General features: G+C 27.4%; 3 protein-coding genes across 3 annotated transcripts; all 3 read right to left on the minus strand.

The window, feature by feature from the left end:
- Nucleotides 1–2,903: 2,903 nt before the first annotated feature.
- Nucleotides 2,904–3,395, minus strand: LOC108342638 (basic form of pathogenesis-related protein 1). The gene has a single exon (XM_017580434.1). The coding sequence runs from the start codon at nt 3,393–3,395 to the stop codon at nt 2,904–2,906; it is 492 nt and encodes a 163-aa protein (XP_017435923.1).
- Nucleotides 3,396–7,292: 3,897 nt separating this feature from the next.
- On the minus strand, nt 7,293–7,970 carry LOC108342428 (basic form of pathogenesis-related protein 1). The gene has a single exon (XM_017580203.2). It carries the CDS (start codon nt 7,914–7,916, stop codon nt 7,437–7,439), a length of 480 nt encoding a protein of 159 aa, XP_017435692.1. The 5' UTR covers nt 7,917–7,970; the 3' UTR covers nt 7,293–7,436.
- Nucleotides 7,971–11,057: 3,087 nt separating this feature from the next.
- Nucleotides 11,058–16,255, minus strand: LOC108343416 (probable pectin methylesterase CGR3). The gene is made up of 7 exons (XM_017581686.2): nt 16,114–16,255; nt 15,183–15,329; nt 14,910–14,949; nt 14,031–14,072; nt 12,393–12,767; nt 12,075–12,130; nt 11,058–11,532 (listed from the first exon to the last, which is right to left on the minus strand). Exons 2-7 carry the CDS (start codon nt 15,303–15,305, stop codon nt 11,380–11,382), a joined length of 789 nt encoding a protein of 262 aa, XP_017437175.1. The 5' UTR covers nt 15,306–15,329; nt 16,114–16,255; the 3' UTR covers nt 11,058–11,379.
- Between the last annotated feature and the right edge of the window lie 844 nt (nt 16,256–17,099).

The raw sequence follows: 17,099 nt of genomic DNA on the forward strand, positions 1-17,099 counted from the left end.
TATCCTAAACGCTGACCCAGTTATGGCCCGATATCAATAACTTAAACGTTGACCCAACATTTAATCTATTTGATTGTTGACCCACGGAATAGACTGAATAGTTACAAATGCTAACAGTTTGTTCTATCATATATATACCATACAAGTTTATTAAAGAAAAAGATTTATTGAAAGACACTGTATTAGTTAGACCTTAGTCCAATATTTTTAATTCAAAACTTTAATAATGAATTTATGAGTCTTTACGTTGCTCTATTTTCTTTTTTCTTATACTTGGATTCTCAACAATCTTCTCTTTAAGAATGAGTCCATTTCACAATTTCATTTCTATTACTGTTGGGTTTATTGAGGAAAGAGATTCATTAGAGAGATACAACATCAATAAAATCTGAGTTCAATCACAATGTCACCAATTTCAATCCAAAATATTAAGACAAGAGATATATCAATCTTCATCTTTATATGGTGTTTTACTTTTTCATTTCTATATAATGAAATTTAGACTTACATTTAAATTTTCATTAAATGTGTTTTTTAAATAAGAAAATTCTATTTAATATTGATTGTAGTAATTGTAAAGAATAATACACTTATTGAATTATTTAATAATAAGTGTAGTATATCTTCTTCCATTAACTTACTGAATATTAAATATAAAATTAAATTTTTGAAAGAAGAATTGAAATTCAAAATTGATCGATAAAATAGTCAAATTTAGAAAAAAAAAACTTTACATTATAAATATATTTTAAAATATCAATTGATTTTTTTGAAAAATATGAATATAATTCAGTGTCTAAATTAAAATTTTGAAGCAAGTATAAGAGTAATTAGTAATTACATTAAAAATTATATTTGTGTTCAATATATTGATTAGAAATATCCATGTAAAAAGACATAATAAACTAATTCTTTTATAAAAAAAAGTTATTAAACCGTGCAGGGGTTTATACTGGATTATATTGATTAGAGACATATTGATTGGAGACATGAGGTTCCCTTTTAACAATGAATTAATTTGTTACAGATATATTATAATAATTATTAATAGGAAACAAATAAAATAATAAAAAATATTATTTCAAAATAATTAACTACTAGGTCTGTTTTGTAAAAGTCAAACTATTTGAATAAATGTTTTACTGTGATAATAAATACTTTTATAAATAATATAATTAATACTACATTTGTATTGGAAATTTTAAGGCTTTCTAACCATTAATTGAATACTAAGTCAACAAAGTTGAATGTAATTAGATTTAATAAAAAAAATTGTATTTTACAGAGAAATAAATATTTATTGTTAATGAACTCTTAATTATAATTAATTACAATAGAAAAGTCAAACGTAAATAGGGTTGAATTACTCAAATAGAATATTGAATTGAATATATTTAAGAATATTATATTTTAAAGTACTGAATAAAATTAGATATTTTTAATAAAAATACATTTTTTTATTCTTATAATTCAAGATATTATTTAAAACTACAGTATTATATTTTATGTTATATTAGTATATTATAACTTAAAGGTTGTATGATCTATTATATGACTCATTTAATGCATCTAGATATTTTTATAATTATAAATTTTTATATCATATCTAGATAATTTTATAATTATAAATTGTTATATATGATCATAATGCAACATATTAGATATAAATAGTGTTTATTCATTATTGAACTCGTAATAAAAAAATTATTTTTTATTGATTCTGTTACATCAAATGCTTTAAAACTCATAGTATATGTGAATACATTCAAATATTTAGAAAAAAGTATTTTATAAATTTATAAATAAAATTTAAATTAAATTAAAAATAAATATAAAATATTAATTAAAATTTAATAAATTTTAATTTTAATTTTTTACAAACAATAAATATCTACGAATATGAATAGTATGATATTTGCCTTACATTATAAATAGATATTAAAATATTTGTATCTATTACCAATTATTTAATTGTTAGTTATAAATAAAAACATATGATTATATATATGCGGCGTGTTAGGGCTAGTATTTACTGATTTAAAAACATTGACTTTATGATAGGGTGTTTCTCCTTCAATATCAAAATATAAATAAAAGATTAAAATAATATTTTAATTAAATACTACATCAATTATTTGATTAAACATATAACAAAAATAATATATAAACGATTTCACAAAATATGTATTAAGGCTATATCAAATACTCATTTCACAATAAACTTATAATTAATTTTATGAAAGCTATTAAGTTTGGATATTAAAGACTAACATATGTCCCTAATGTTTAATAATACGAGATGAAGAAAATAGGAAAAAGTAATAGCGATTTTTAAAATACGATATTTAATTATTCTATTAAGTAGGACTCTCGGACTGTAAAATCATTCTATAATTATACTAAATTTACTTACTCGAGTAAAGAATATAGTTTAGGTAATGAGCGTAGAAAGAAATTCCTGTATCGGAATTTAGTATGAAAGATAATCATCATCGCGATGCTATAATAAATTAACTATGTGAGAATATATGTGTAAAACGGAGCGCTTATTTTTGTCTAAATATATTACAGAGAAATGGTAGATATGTAGCAAGTAGTGTCCAATAGTTATTTTTGTTTATATCCAATACAGAGAGAGATTACATGACAAATGTACAACTCCAAAACATACTCAAATTTCGAGAATTGATTCTAAAGTGTATCTTTATCTTCGTATTTAATTGAAAAGACAGACAACATTATTAGTTACATGAGTTACGAACTCACATATGTATTCTGCTAAATTGAAAAGCATCACAGAAATGAAAATTTATATAAATCACAGTAATATGTTATACTTTATAGTCTTAATATGTAATAGATATGAAAAGTATGGTTGGTCGCAAAAACTATAATGGAGGAAGTCAGTATGGTCTTTCGCCAATATAGTTGCCAGGAGGAGAATAGTTGCAGGTGACGAAGGTGCCTCCATTGTCACATCTTACTTTGGCACATCCAACATACACTGAATTTCTCCAAACAATTTGAGTGTAGTGCAGACAATCTCCACCAATACAAGAGTTAAAAGCGTAGTCATAGAAGAGTTTCTCATCCACCCACAATTTCGTTGCCTCTGCACCACTCATGTCACCGGTGCTCATTGCAATATTCTCCCCGTAGATGCCACCACCACCTGAATGAATCAGTTGGCAATCTGTACGCTGATTAGCATAATTCTGTGCAAAAGCAGCAACTGTGTCATTCCAAATTATATTTTCCACACCAACCTCGGATCGTGCAGCGTTGTGTCCATTCAGATAGTCCGCTGGTGAATCTTGAGCGTTGGCAATATTACCAATAATTGCAAACCCTAACAGAGTCAATCGACAAAACCAAACTTTAATGCACAACTCCATTTTGTTTTATTATAATATTAGTTTCTCCACAACTTTGTAGAAATTAATACTGATAGATAGGTGTTTGATGAATAAGACCGAGGCTCTTGTAAAGTATTTATAAGAATGAAATGTTGGTTGTTAGAAAAAGATGAAGTGAAGGAATACTATACAAATTTCAAAATCAACATGTATGAATCACTACAAAAGTAAATAACTACCTTTTGTTTTTAATTATTTTTTAAAGGATTTAATTCATCATATTAAACTTTATTACAAAGACATCTTCATTTCATAATCAAGTTTAACTCAATTTCAATACTCAAATAATAAGATTTTTTTAAAATATGACATAAAATTTAGAAATAAGATTTAGATTAAATATTCAGTTATAAAAATAAAAATAGTTATCTTAAGTACATATATATTTATGTGAATGACTAAATAAAACATTAATTAAAATATGAATTTTGTAAAATCTTTACATTGAAGTAAAGATTAATAAGTTGTTTATACTTAACAAAATATTAAATATTCACATTCATTATATTTATTACTTAATTATAAAGGGACATTTCACATTAATAACTTGGTATTTTTATAAATATATCAATACATATTTTTATTTAATATTATTTATTGCATTTATTAAATATACTACATTTATAGAATGCGATCTAAGTTTTTAATATGTTTTTAAAGGATACTTGAACCTATTATAGCCATTAAACATCACAACATATGATAAACTCTAATGACATTTAACAAAAAATATCAAATACTTTATACTAATACTTATTACATTCATATTAATGCAATCCTTAATATGTTTTTTTTAAATATGTAATTTAAGAATGATAAAAAAAAATTGCATATGAAATATTAGAACGGATAGTTGGTATCCACGTATAATAATAATAATAAAAAAAAAAAGCATTTCATCATAATTAAAATTCAATGCATAATTCAATTAAAAGTAAAGAAACATTTGTGTAAAATGATCTATGTTGAATTATCTTTTTACTTTATTCCCTTTACTCGTACGGGGATAAGAGGATTTAGTTCTTCCTCAAATCTACCTTCTCAAGCAAGTGCGCAAAGTATCTTATTACATCTATTATAATACTACATCCATGGAAACAAACACGATAAATATAAAAATATTTTGATATTTAAGTTACTAGAAAATAAATAAGATATAAATATGTGATCTTATATCTCATTACAAGGCAATTATATGATGTTTTAAAGTATTTAAATTGGTTCTATATACCACATCACTTTTAACACTTTTTTTAATTTTTACTTGAATGCAAAGCTTTAGTAAGATACACTCTCATTGATATCTTATTTGGTTGTTAACGAAATTATATATTTTTAATACAAAAGAAAAACAATATTTTATTTTTATAATTCAGGGTATTATTGAAAACTTGAGTTTTTTTTTCTTTTTTAATGTCATATGAGTATACTATAACGGGAAGATCTTATGATCATTGTATGAATTATGCATGTGGATATTCTTAGGATTATAAGTTTCGATACTATTCTTAATAAGCTTATAGGATTTTAATATTTTAAGAAATTAAATTGAATTTTATTAAGTATTCATCAATATCTTCTTATAACATTATATATGATTAAGAAAATAATAAATATTTTAAGTTATTCTTTTTAAGAAAAAGTTAAAAATAAACATCTTAGACTTGCCCGCAAGCTTTGGTTGCTTCCTTAAAAAGCAGTTTGAAATTCCCCTTTTGTTTTCTTTTCTTTTATCATCTTTGTTTATGCTTTTTTGATAGTCTTGCACCACCACAAATTAAGCAGTAAATTCTGCCTATTAACCTCACTGGGCCCCACCATTCTTTTATGGGTCCATTTCGTTTTTGGAATTTTTATTAAACAATACAGAAAAATTAATAATATATACTCTAGTTAGAAGCGTCATTATAAGTTGATTTAGTTTCATCCCCTACTGTAAAAACAATAATTTAGAATTTTAAATTTTGATTAAAGTTTTCAAATATCTTTGTTTAATACCACAAATATTAAAAGGTATGTTAGTCTATAAAAATTAAGACATCAATCACTAGTATCAAATATAAACAAAAGATTAAACTGATATTTTAATTAAAGACTAAATTAATGTTTTAATTAAACATATACCATATATAAACATTTTTAGCAAATATGTATTAAGACTATATGAAGCATTCATTTCACAATAAACTTAATTGATTGTTTACACTAAAGACTAACATGTGTCAGTAATGTTTAAAAAATAGAATGTTGAAAAAAATGTGGTATTGAAAAATTGTACTATGGTGAACTCAATGGTAGGGTTGGTTTGTGAGCCGTCCGTAAAGAAAATGAAATGGAACATCTGTTTGCTTCACACAAAAGTGATCCGTGAACAAATTTTGGCTTCACTCTAACTTCCTTATATAAAACGTCGGCATCCATAAAATATAAAATAAACATTGTATTAAATAAACTAATCATATAATGAGATGTTTTTCGATTCCAAAATTAGGAGATTAAATCACTATAAATCTGAAATATTTAATCATTTTATATCCGAAATATTGTATGTTTTAAAATATGAAACTTTGTCATGAGTTTATTTTTAAAAAATATTTAAAAAAAATATTCAAATTATTTTAAGTCCCAATTTATTAAGCATGGTAAAAGTATTGATGTTTCGAAAGGTAAAATGAAAAAGAAATATTTATACTGTCTTAAATAAAAGAGAAGATCCCATATAAATAAATAAAGAAGAGAAACTAATTTGAAACTTGCAATAATAATAAAACCATTATTTTACAAGTCAATCATGTTAATAAATACTGGTAGAACAAAATTAATACAACCATTTAATGTTTTATTGTGAATATTATCTTTTCATTAATATTTTTCCATCATCTTTATCCTATGACATTCATTACATTATTTTGTCTTGTTTTATTTATTGCTCTATATTTTTAAGTTTCGTTTAAGGTTATTTATTGCTCTACATTAATAAAAAATTATCTTAGTAAAATATTGGTAAACAAATATTATTTTAGAATTTTCATTACACCATGATAAATAAAAATAAAAAATTATATGTAATATTATTCTCATTTTAGAAAATAATTAAATAATTTTCAGAAATTCAATCATTAAATATTTATTTTAAGATAGAATGGTGAACCACGACTTAATTAATTCTAATTGCTATTTAAAATAGCATTGCAAAATTCATTTTATAATTTGATTTAGTTTTGCATTGCAAAATTCTTTTTTTGTTAATATGTTAGTTGATTGTTAATATAAATATATATTTCTAAAGTTTATAAAATATCATTACTTTAAATCTTTTATATCATATTATTATATGGCAGTAGAAAAAGTCTTGCAAAACTCTTGTTAATCTTATAACCCCCACTGCCTACCTTTGAAAAAATCATCTTATATGAGCATTCTGTGGACCCGCAAAAGACTCCTAAATGTAAAGTTGGTGAGTAATTTTGAATTTTTTTCTTACTTTCAACAGTCTGATGATGTCTTCTCTGTTGTTATTTATTTCTGGCATGTGTAGTTAATAACAGTTACAAAATTACAAAATTAATATAACTGTCCATAACAGATGCTGCCATTAATGATTAATGTTTAATGCCGTCAATTTTTTTCACATGAGTTGCATCAGTTGACAACATATTTTTAAGAATATTTTGATTATTAAAAAAATTAATTTTTATATTTGTAAAAAGAGAAAGAAATTAAAAATAAGATAATTTTGTTAAGTGGATTGTTTCTCTGATAAATATGCTCCTTGCATCATACCCCATGAATCAATAAATATTCTTTTGAAAAGCAATGTCATAAACTTACTTTAAAGCAACAAAAACAAGCAAATAACAAGTATAACAGCAAAAATAAAAAACTAATTAATTACGGTTGTACTGATAAATGTCTTCATATAATAGCTAAATATATTTGAATATTACACATGGTGATTTCCAAACAAAGACATAAAAACAGGACACTCTACGAGGTAGCACATATTGATAAGAAAGAGAATCAATAAGGTCGTTCTCCTTCATAGTTTCCTGGTGGAGAATAGCTGCAGATGACGAACATCCAACCATTGTTACACTTAGCTCTTGCACACCCGAGATGAATAGAATTGCGCCACACAATCTGAGTATAATGCCCACACTCATCGTGAACACAACGATTGGAACCGTAGTCATAATCAGGCTTCTCAGTGAGCCAGAATTTCACAGCATCTGAACCCTTCATTTCGCCGTACCCTTCTGCCAGATTCTCGCCGTAGGGTCCCATAGAGTGCTCAAGGTTGCAGTCAGGGATCCTCTCATTCGCATACCTCTGAGCATAGGCTGCAAGGGTGTGGTTCCACGACAGTGGACCAACGCCAACCTCCGCTCGAGCCTGGTTGTGCACCTCAAGATAGTCTTGAGGAGTGTTCTGAGCCAGGCTCAGGTTTGTTGCACACAGCAAGAGAACAATCGCTACGATCACATGCCATGGGGACATCATTATTGTTTTTCTCTCTCTTCTTTTGTTCTTTGTTTCGGAGAATGAATGTGACTAAACAAGGTGTTGTTTAAAGTAGCAATTTATAGGAGAGTGGAGCACTTGAGACCACACAAACAAAAACAAAATAATGTTTTTTAATAATCAACCCGATTAAACTAACTCTAGTTAAATACTTACTCAAATAATAAAAAACACTTTCAATAAAATTTTCCCACTTACGATATAGAGTTAATAAATTTTTCCCAGTTACGATATAGAGTTAAAAAGAGAGACAAATAATACTTTGACCCAAACAAATATTTTATATTATTTAATATTATTCCTTCTTATTTTTTATTTTAAATAAAATACAAAAATTTAACTCTTTCAGATTATTTTATTTTTTTACTATGTGTCAAATAAATGGAAAAATGTGTCATTCTATCATTACTTTAAATAAAACCAAATTTATTCACAATATTATTATATCATTGTATAACATTTTTATTTAAAAATAAAAATATGGATGAAAATTTCTTAAAATATTTATCACTCTACAGATAGTGTACAAGTTTAAATAGAATAAAGTAAATATCAGTATAAATAAAAATTATATGATATTAATTTATCGAATAAAAGATAAGGTAACACACTTTTATGTTTATTTGACTTAGTAATAAAAAAATAAAATTTTATTTTTTAAAAAAGAAAAGAATAAAAAATAAGAAAAAAATAATATCAAATAAAATTTATGTGTATAAAAGTATTATTTTTCTAATTAATTTTTTTGCTGACGGAAATGATAAAAAAAATTAGGTGAAAAAAAGTGAAAAGGGAAAACCTGAAAAGATAAACACCGAATATAAACAAAACGCGCGTGTGATTCTGTATGGCTTATGTAAAAAAGTAAAGTATGAAAGTAAAAAGATTAGTATTCTTTATTGTCACTAACATTATATATACCATAGTTCTCACTTTTGCCTGGATTCCACTGTGCCTGCCATTCCTTTACTGATTATTTAGATTACTTATATTTACCCTATTTGGGGAAAAGCAATATGTTAATTACAATTATGCTAATTACTGTTGTAATCTTTTTACTTTCACAATAATATTATTATTTTAAGGAAGGGCTTAAATATATTTATGTGTTTTTTCTTATGAAATATGCAAAGAATTATTTAAAGGTTCTTTATGTACTGCATAGAAATTAAAGCAGAATGTTTTATTGTTTTTTTTTCTTTGACGTATACCTAATTGTTTCTTTTTTAAAATGTTTGATTGGGCTATAATTATTTATTTCGAAACATAAAGTTATAAAACTTTTATTACAAAGAGTTATAAATTAAGTTTATAGTTATGATTCCCAAAAATTATTATTTTTAGTATAATTTTTTTCGGTTGGGTTGCTAAAACCTCACCAGTACAATTTTTTTAATAAATAGAATAGAATGATTTTAGGAAATGAAAAGTAAATATATTTCCTTATTTAATTTTAAATATATTGCTAAATTTCAAAATATTTTTATTTAATCTGTTCTCTTGTCTTTGTTATAACATGAGTGTGGCACGAATACAATTTTACAGAAAATAAGAATCGAAATTAATGCTTTATGTGATCATAATTGTTTGAAAATGTTGTAAGCAAACATGATCGTTTTCCATTATGTGTATAGCATAGAACTCAATAAATTTAATCAGCTACCTCAGATTAAAAAAAAGAGAAACTTGTTGCGTGACTACATTTTGAATTTCTTAATAATAATATTATATTTTTTGCTTATATATTGAAGCAACCGTTTAACAGTAAAGTGATGCATGTGAACAAACTATTATTGAAAATATGGGTGAAGAAACATCACAATCAGTGGCGATATCACTAAATATATCTGTATTTACGAATTTATATTTTGAGAGATAAACATTTTACATTTATTTGATATTATTTTTTTAATTTTTTGTTTAATTTTTAAAAAATATAAAAAGATATTTTTCTATAATTATTTTAACCATGTGTATTAAATGAATCTAAATATATGTTATTTTACTATTTTTCTTTCATAATTTATAAGTTCACATGTTACGAATCTCGCAGTGATATGAGGAGAGGACCCAATCCAACACCATAAATTTCGGAACTATTACAGCATCAAAATTTGGTGTGAAATGTCACATGTCCAGTGAACTTTCTTCTTCTCTGTTTGCTTTTAGACTATACTTTATCTTTGGGGTTATATTATATTAACATGTTGTATCAATCTTCATTCTCGATACAGCATACCAGAATGCTCATGAAGATCAAATACAAATACTTATCAATTAAGCTTTAAATATCTCATAAAAAATTCAATATATTTAGTCCAGATTTTTACTAAAACTACCAAGTGTCTCAAGGATTTTTATATTTTTCCAATTATTCTACCATTTCAGTTATAATTATCAAAATGATATACTTATCAATTAAACTTATTACACAACTCAACCACTCTTAAAAAGAAAACGAGAGAGTTGACCGATAATTAAAAAAAATAAAAAAAAACATCGATAAATTAAAAAATAAACAAAGAAACGACCAACACACCACATTTTATTACCAATAAAATTATTTATATAAAATATAAAAATATTTTAAACATTCAATAAAATAAATGTTAATAGAGCCTTGATTTTTCATTAAAACGTAAGCCTTTCAATTATTATGTCTTATATAAATTATTATATCTTAAAGATTTAGTTGAATATCATATAACTTTTTATGGCGATGATTAATTCGGATATAATTTATGGTAAGAGAAATTAAGATAAAGTTCACATACACAATGTATTAAGAACTAAAATATTTTATTTACATGGAGTTGTTTCTCCTTTTCTCCACTATTTTAACTTTCAAACTTTCGGAGAAACCACTATTCATGATGAATTTAAAATTATATATATATATATATATATATATATATATATATATATATATATATATATATAAATCAACATTACTACTTTAATCATATATAAATTTTGTGATCTATAAACTACAAAGTTGGTCATAAACCTTCGGTAACAACAAATTCTACATAAAAAAACTAGATACAGAGAAATTTTGCTGAAAAGAGAAACAAATATGGTTATCCCGTCACATATTATAGAAGAATAAAATAATACAACTTTTGGTAATAGAGAAAAATTATCTGTATTAGACATAAATGCGTCAAATCAGTGAGTTTCCTAGACAGTACATACTTTACTGAAGAAACAAAGATCATTTGTGAACAGAAAACATGTGGAACACTATGAAGACAAAAATAGCTTACACTGTGTTGGCAATAAAATACATAATAATTGAATCTAACATATGTGGTCACCATGGGACTATAATTTAACAGAATAATGTATGGAACTTTACCCTTCGGGTGCTAAAGATGGCCATCTCAAAAGCATAGCTTGTAAGCATTAATTAAGTGAAGTATAAAAATAATAGAGTGAATTTTCAAGGTAATGATTTGAGGTGAAAAACTTGGCATGCTGGTTTGTATGCCTTCTTCACTGAAGCCTGTTCAAACTTCTTTCCAGCAGTTTCATTTTCATCTAAACCAGTCTGAACGAAAAATCTTATCCACCAAGACGAACTGCGCAACTTGGCCTTCATAAAAACAACCAAAAGGGGAAAACCTGAATTAATGACAATGTTTTGGGTAATATAACCTAACACTAATTAATATGCTTAGTTCTTTGCCGATATTTTTAAAACTGTATTACTGACCAATAATTTTTTTTCCAAGTTTTGGCAAAAGCAAAAATTCAAAGAACTAGATTTATTCTAAATTTCAGAGACTAAAAACATAATTAAAACAAAAATATTAATTATCTTTAAGACTTCCCAATGCATTATGGCAATTTGTCATTCCCTGTCTACTCATTAAGCTTCCTTTACTTCAATCTAGGACAACAATTTTCTATTTCCTCTCTGTACTTTCTTTTTTGTCCTAATAAAATCATCTTTGTAACCATTTCCATCTAGTAATTTATACTAACTAACCAGCACCAATAGATTTCTCGTATGTAGTACGCAAAAAAATGCAGAATGTGCAAGTTTGCAATCAAGTTGATGGTGAAGATCAGTCATTAGCCTAAATTCCTATCTTGTCAAGAAAGCATCAAGTTCAATAAAATACAGTCACTTACTGGACGACCAAATTTGGCCACTTCTTCACCCCTAGTTCTCTGCTGACCTGGATAACCTATACATGAAAATGGGATTCAGAAGAAAGAAATCAGAAGTGAATTGATACTCAATTTTCTATCACAGCCAACATGAGTTTTTTTCTTGTGAATGATGAAAGTAAAAGAGCATGATTTGAAGACAACAAAAAACTTGAAAGGTCATCAGTTTATCATGACTTGAATAGCTTAGGTCTTGGCAAATATGACCCTCATCAGCCAAATAATATGCAGAAACAAATGCCTAAGACAAATCCAGTACTATATTAAGTTTCAATGTACCTGCAAAGATAACAACGCCATCAGTAGATACCCTTGCCAACTCAGGCAGGGTTTTATTCAGGTATTTTGGAGATAAGTAATCCAATGCATCTGAGACAAGGACCAGAGAAAATGACTTTGCTCGATAAGGTAGAGGAAACTTTATATCAGCCACTCGCACAATGCCCTTGCGTACAAGACTTTTACACTTCGCACCAACATCATCTAACTCATAAGGTTCTATTCCCCAAGCCTCAGTATCCTCTTCTTCTAACAAACTAGATACCACAAGACAAGAGTCAGGGCCAACATGCAAAACCTTATGCATGCTGTCGCCATACGCTTTCTTCAAAACGGGCAATGCCTGTAGGACTTCTGATGAGCATGATGCACCACCTGCATATGCACACCAGAGGTGTTTGAATTGAAAATAATTGCTTAAAATTTGAAATCTACAATTCTTTATACTAAATGTCAATGAATGAGCACATACTTAAAGTACAAAAAGATGTTGATAATGTCTAACTTCCCCATTATGATACCACCAGAATCATATAGCTCCCAGTAAGAGAGTAAAACCAGCCATAAGATATAATAAAGTATCATCAACTAGTCAAGCCTTTATTTTCTCATACGTTTAGGGCAATAATGTAAGAGTCTATTTGGTTTCTGCATTTTCTGTTCCCATTTTCGTTAAATATAGAAAATTTCAACAAAAATAGTTTAATTGAGTTTGAGAGAGAGAAAAAAATATATTGAAAGTAATTTCTATCTTTTATTGGAAACGGGAAAAACAAAAATTCTTGCCACTTGCTCTTTGTTAGCTTTTCTCAATGCTGACAAGAATCGCCTTTATATATTATCCAATTTTCTCTTTCTGATGATTGACACTACCTCAATCCAGTCAGCCAAACCACAAGGCCCATTTCTATGCTTGACCTAACTGGCAACGAACAACCACTGCAGAACTGCAAGGCCTTTAAAGTTCCAGTATTGATCTGATCAAAATAGTTCTTGGTAAAGCCCAAACAGTCGCAATTTCTTATGTTTGAGCATCGAGCTATTCCATTCCAATGGTATAGACAGATATTATAAACATGATTAATAAAACTATTCTGGTTGATAAGATTTGAAAACAGAAAATAGAAAACAATTATTAATTTCACAATATAGATTTTAGAACATGAAAATGGATACAAATTTACGGAAGGGATAATTGAGGATGTTTCCAGAAAAACAGAAGTTATTAACAAATTAAATATCTGAAGGTAAAGTACGATGCATAATCTGATAATCCTATCTATAGTTCTATACTTGTATGTCAATAGTGATACCAAAACAAACAACAACTTTCTAGTTTTGAACCAAACTATCCACCCTCAATCAAGAGCAAGCTATGGGATGAAACCACAAGGTCAAAAATAAAAATGTGCATGTTTTAGAGAGACATAGAAATGAATTGAAATAAATAAAAGGAGACACAAATGAATTGAAAAATAAAAGGAGACACACAAAGGACTATCTAAATTAAAGGAAATGAATCATTTCAAACATTATTTACCTTAGTTTCATATAAACATCCTAAGCCGCCTTACATGGGAAATTCTATGTGAGTAGAACATTTTCAAACATAAAACAGGATAAAGTTAGTTTTGTTACCTTCAAGTTTACTAAAATCTTTAACATCACTACTAGCTCCACCTGCCATGTGACCAAAGAAACGAAAGTCAACATCAGTATCAATAGAATTTTATACAAAGCGCAAGTTCATGAAACAGAATATATCTTCTTGTTAGTTTATGCAGTGATGTTAGCCACTTTTCTTTCTATTTTACGAAAAAAAAAAAAAATCTGGCTAAAATTCATAATTGAGACAAAATGATCAGTTAGAGGATAACTAGGATCCATGAGGATGGTATAATATGTATGAATCAACATGCTGAACGAACTTGTATTTATTTAGTTTATGATAAAGACTGAACCGACATTAAAGCTCTTCACTTCATTTTAAACGGTGATAGAGGTATTAAAACAGTTCCCTTAATGAATTTGACTAATTCACCGAATCTGATGGATATCGAGAAATTAGCACACTTGTGTTCTCTTCTAAACTTGACTAGCGTGCCCTTTTACCTACCTCAAAATTCTTACCAAATATGACTGTTTACAAAGAAATTTTCTTTATTTTTACTTTTAAAGCATGACCTCCACAAATCTCTACATATTTTTCCTCTAGCTCTCTCTGCTACCGCTTGGGCAACTTATTACATTTATACTCCATGTTGTACATCAGTTGCAATGTTAGATCAATCGCTCCTTAACCACATTTTTCTTAATGACCAAAAAGTCACGATCCAAACTTAACAAACCCAAGGAAGTTGTACAGTAATCAGGTATAAATGACTGTATCCAAAATCAAAAGTTCACTCTGGTAGGTAACTTGGCATTTGAAACACAATATTTGGAGGACGACAATTTCAAAATCCTTCTATTATTTCTCCAGGCTTCAATTGACCAGATTGGTGACAGAGTACAAACCTGAACTGCTGTAAAAATAACCAATCAAGAAGATTGCACCCTGAAAATTAATAAATGTCAACTTATCAAATACAATGTGTTGACACCAAGCTGACGAATATAGTAAATTGAGAAAACTGTATATTGATTTAGGTACAGGGGGGGATAAGAAGTAGAAAATACCACAGATGCAGGATCGGGATTGGGGCACTCATGGTATATCAAACAGAAACATTGCAAATAAAACGAAATGAAATCAGACTATTTCCATATTATATTTCAAAGAAAACATACCACAATCACAAGCCCAATAGATAGGAGGGGAGAGTTTTGAGATTTGGACTGGATGGACGCCACAAATGGTATACTTCCATCATCAGCTAACCGACGTGAAGGATTTCCTGGCCTCCTTGACATGATAATGGCAATGAGCCTTCAGACCTGCCACAAGTTATGGAAACAAGCTTGGTTGTGTGTTTCAAATAAGTTGTAAGTATCTGCTACCTACGCTGCTTTCTCCAAGGGATAAACTTTTCTTTTAGCCAAGGCCACCCATTTAGCTTTAGTTGAGAAATAAATAATACAAAATGCATAACAAATGCTAAAAGGCTCCACATGGCATGGTCATTTATCAATACGATCAAGATGCAGTACACTTGCAACAAGAATCTTGTGCATATCTCAACAGTTTTCCAATTAAACAAATGCAGTGACCATAAGAAAACAGTGTATTCTGCAGTGTCAAGTACCAAAGTTGCACACAGAAAAATTCGCCTAACAATCCCATCAAACTCAGTACGGCAAAACTCCTTTCTTAAAGTTTCGTATCTCTTTCTAAACGTGGGAAGTTGATAGTTCTACTTAACAAACACATCAGTCATAATTGATTCCAAAAAGCTCCAATACATTAAGAAAACTATACTTCTAAGGACTTAATACACTAAGCTTAAGCTCAAATAGACAACACCCTTTTCAGAACATAAACAATGAAGCATCAACAAATAAAAGCAAATCGATCCAGTGGAACTAAACCCAAAAATGGGGGTTAACTTAAAATAGAGTACAAGCACGAAACAGATCGAATTGAGTGAGTGATATAGATGTGAAGGTAGTAAAGAAAGAAAAATGATAAAGGCTAAGTTGATGATTAAAGGTGTGATCTTGTACCACATAGAGTGCATGAGAAGCAAAATGGGTAAAAGGGAAAATTAAGAAAAGAGCTTACCCAACAATAGTGATGAGAAATGAAAGAGGGTAGATCCCTTCAGTCACCACCCAGATCTGTGCAGTGTGCTCTTCCTCTGTGCTGTGACTGAAAGAGACTCACAACTCAAGGCGGTGGATTCGGATTCATGCATTAATATATATTTTTTATTTTATTTTATTTTATTTGTTTTGGATTAATTTTTTGCATTATTATTCCTTATTTATTACTGTATTGATTTCCCTATTCGGTTGGGTTAGTTATTTGTGCACTCACTCACTAGTCAATCACTACCTTCCCAAAATTACTTCTTCTTTTTATATATATTTCAAAATTTCCTTTGATATTTTTGAGTTATAGGAAAATGAAAAAAAATATATATAATCCAAAATAAAATTAATTTACGTATACATAAAGAAATGTTCAATTACTTTACTGGCTTTTAAAAATATACAGTAAATTATTAAATTTAATATAACTGGATGAAATGTTGATTTTCACTTAATGTGAACCTAAACCATAAGTTTTGTATGTTTTGGTGGTAAAATGATAGACATTTTTGTACTAGAGAGAATGAAGTTTGAACTATTAAAGAAGAGATAATATTGGGATATTTTATTGAATTGAAATAAGTTTAACAGTGGATCATGATAACGTGTTAGGATGATTTTTTGTGCTAATAATGATTGAATGGATCAAAGTTAATGTAACATGGGTGGGTCTCTCCAAAGAAAATCCACTGATTGTGGTCATCTGGAGGTGTGGTTGGGATAATTTTCTGAAATAACATAAAAAAGAGAGAACAAACATTTAATATAATATGTTTTTAGTCTCTTAAATAAACTATAATCATTTTTAATGTCTTTTAAAAACATTTCCTTTTTAACATTTTTTTTATAAAATATAACATGAGTTATTTTTATTTCCTTAAATCAGGAAAATCAAAATGCTGCACTTAAACACAGATCAAAATAAAAATAAAAATAAAAATAAAAATAAAAATAAAA

This window comes from Vigna angularis, chromosome 6 (genome assembly GCF_016808095.1).
Source record: "Vigna angularis cultivar LongXiaoDou No.4 chromosome 6, ASM1680809v1, whole genome shotgun sequence".
In the NCBI taxonomy this organism is placed as follows: domain Eukaryota; kingdom Viridiplantae; phylum Streptophyta; class Magnoliopsida; order Fabales; family Fabaceae; genus Vigna; species Vigna angularis.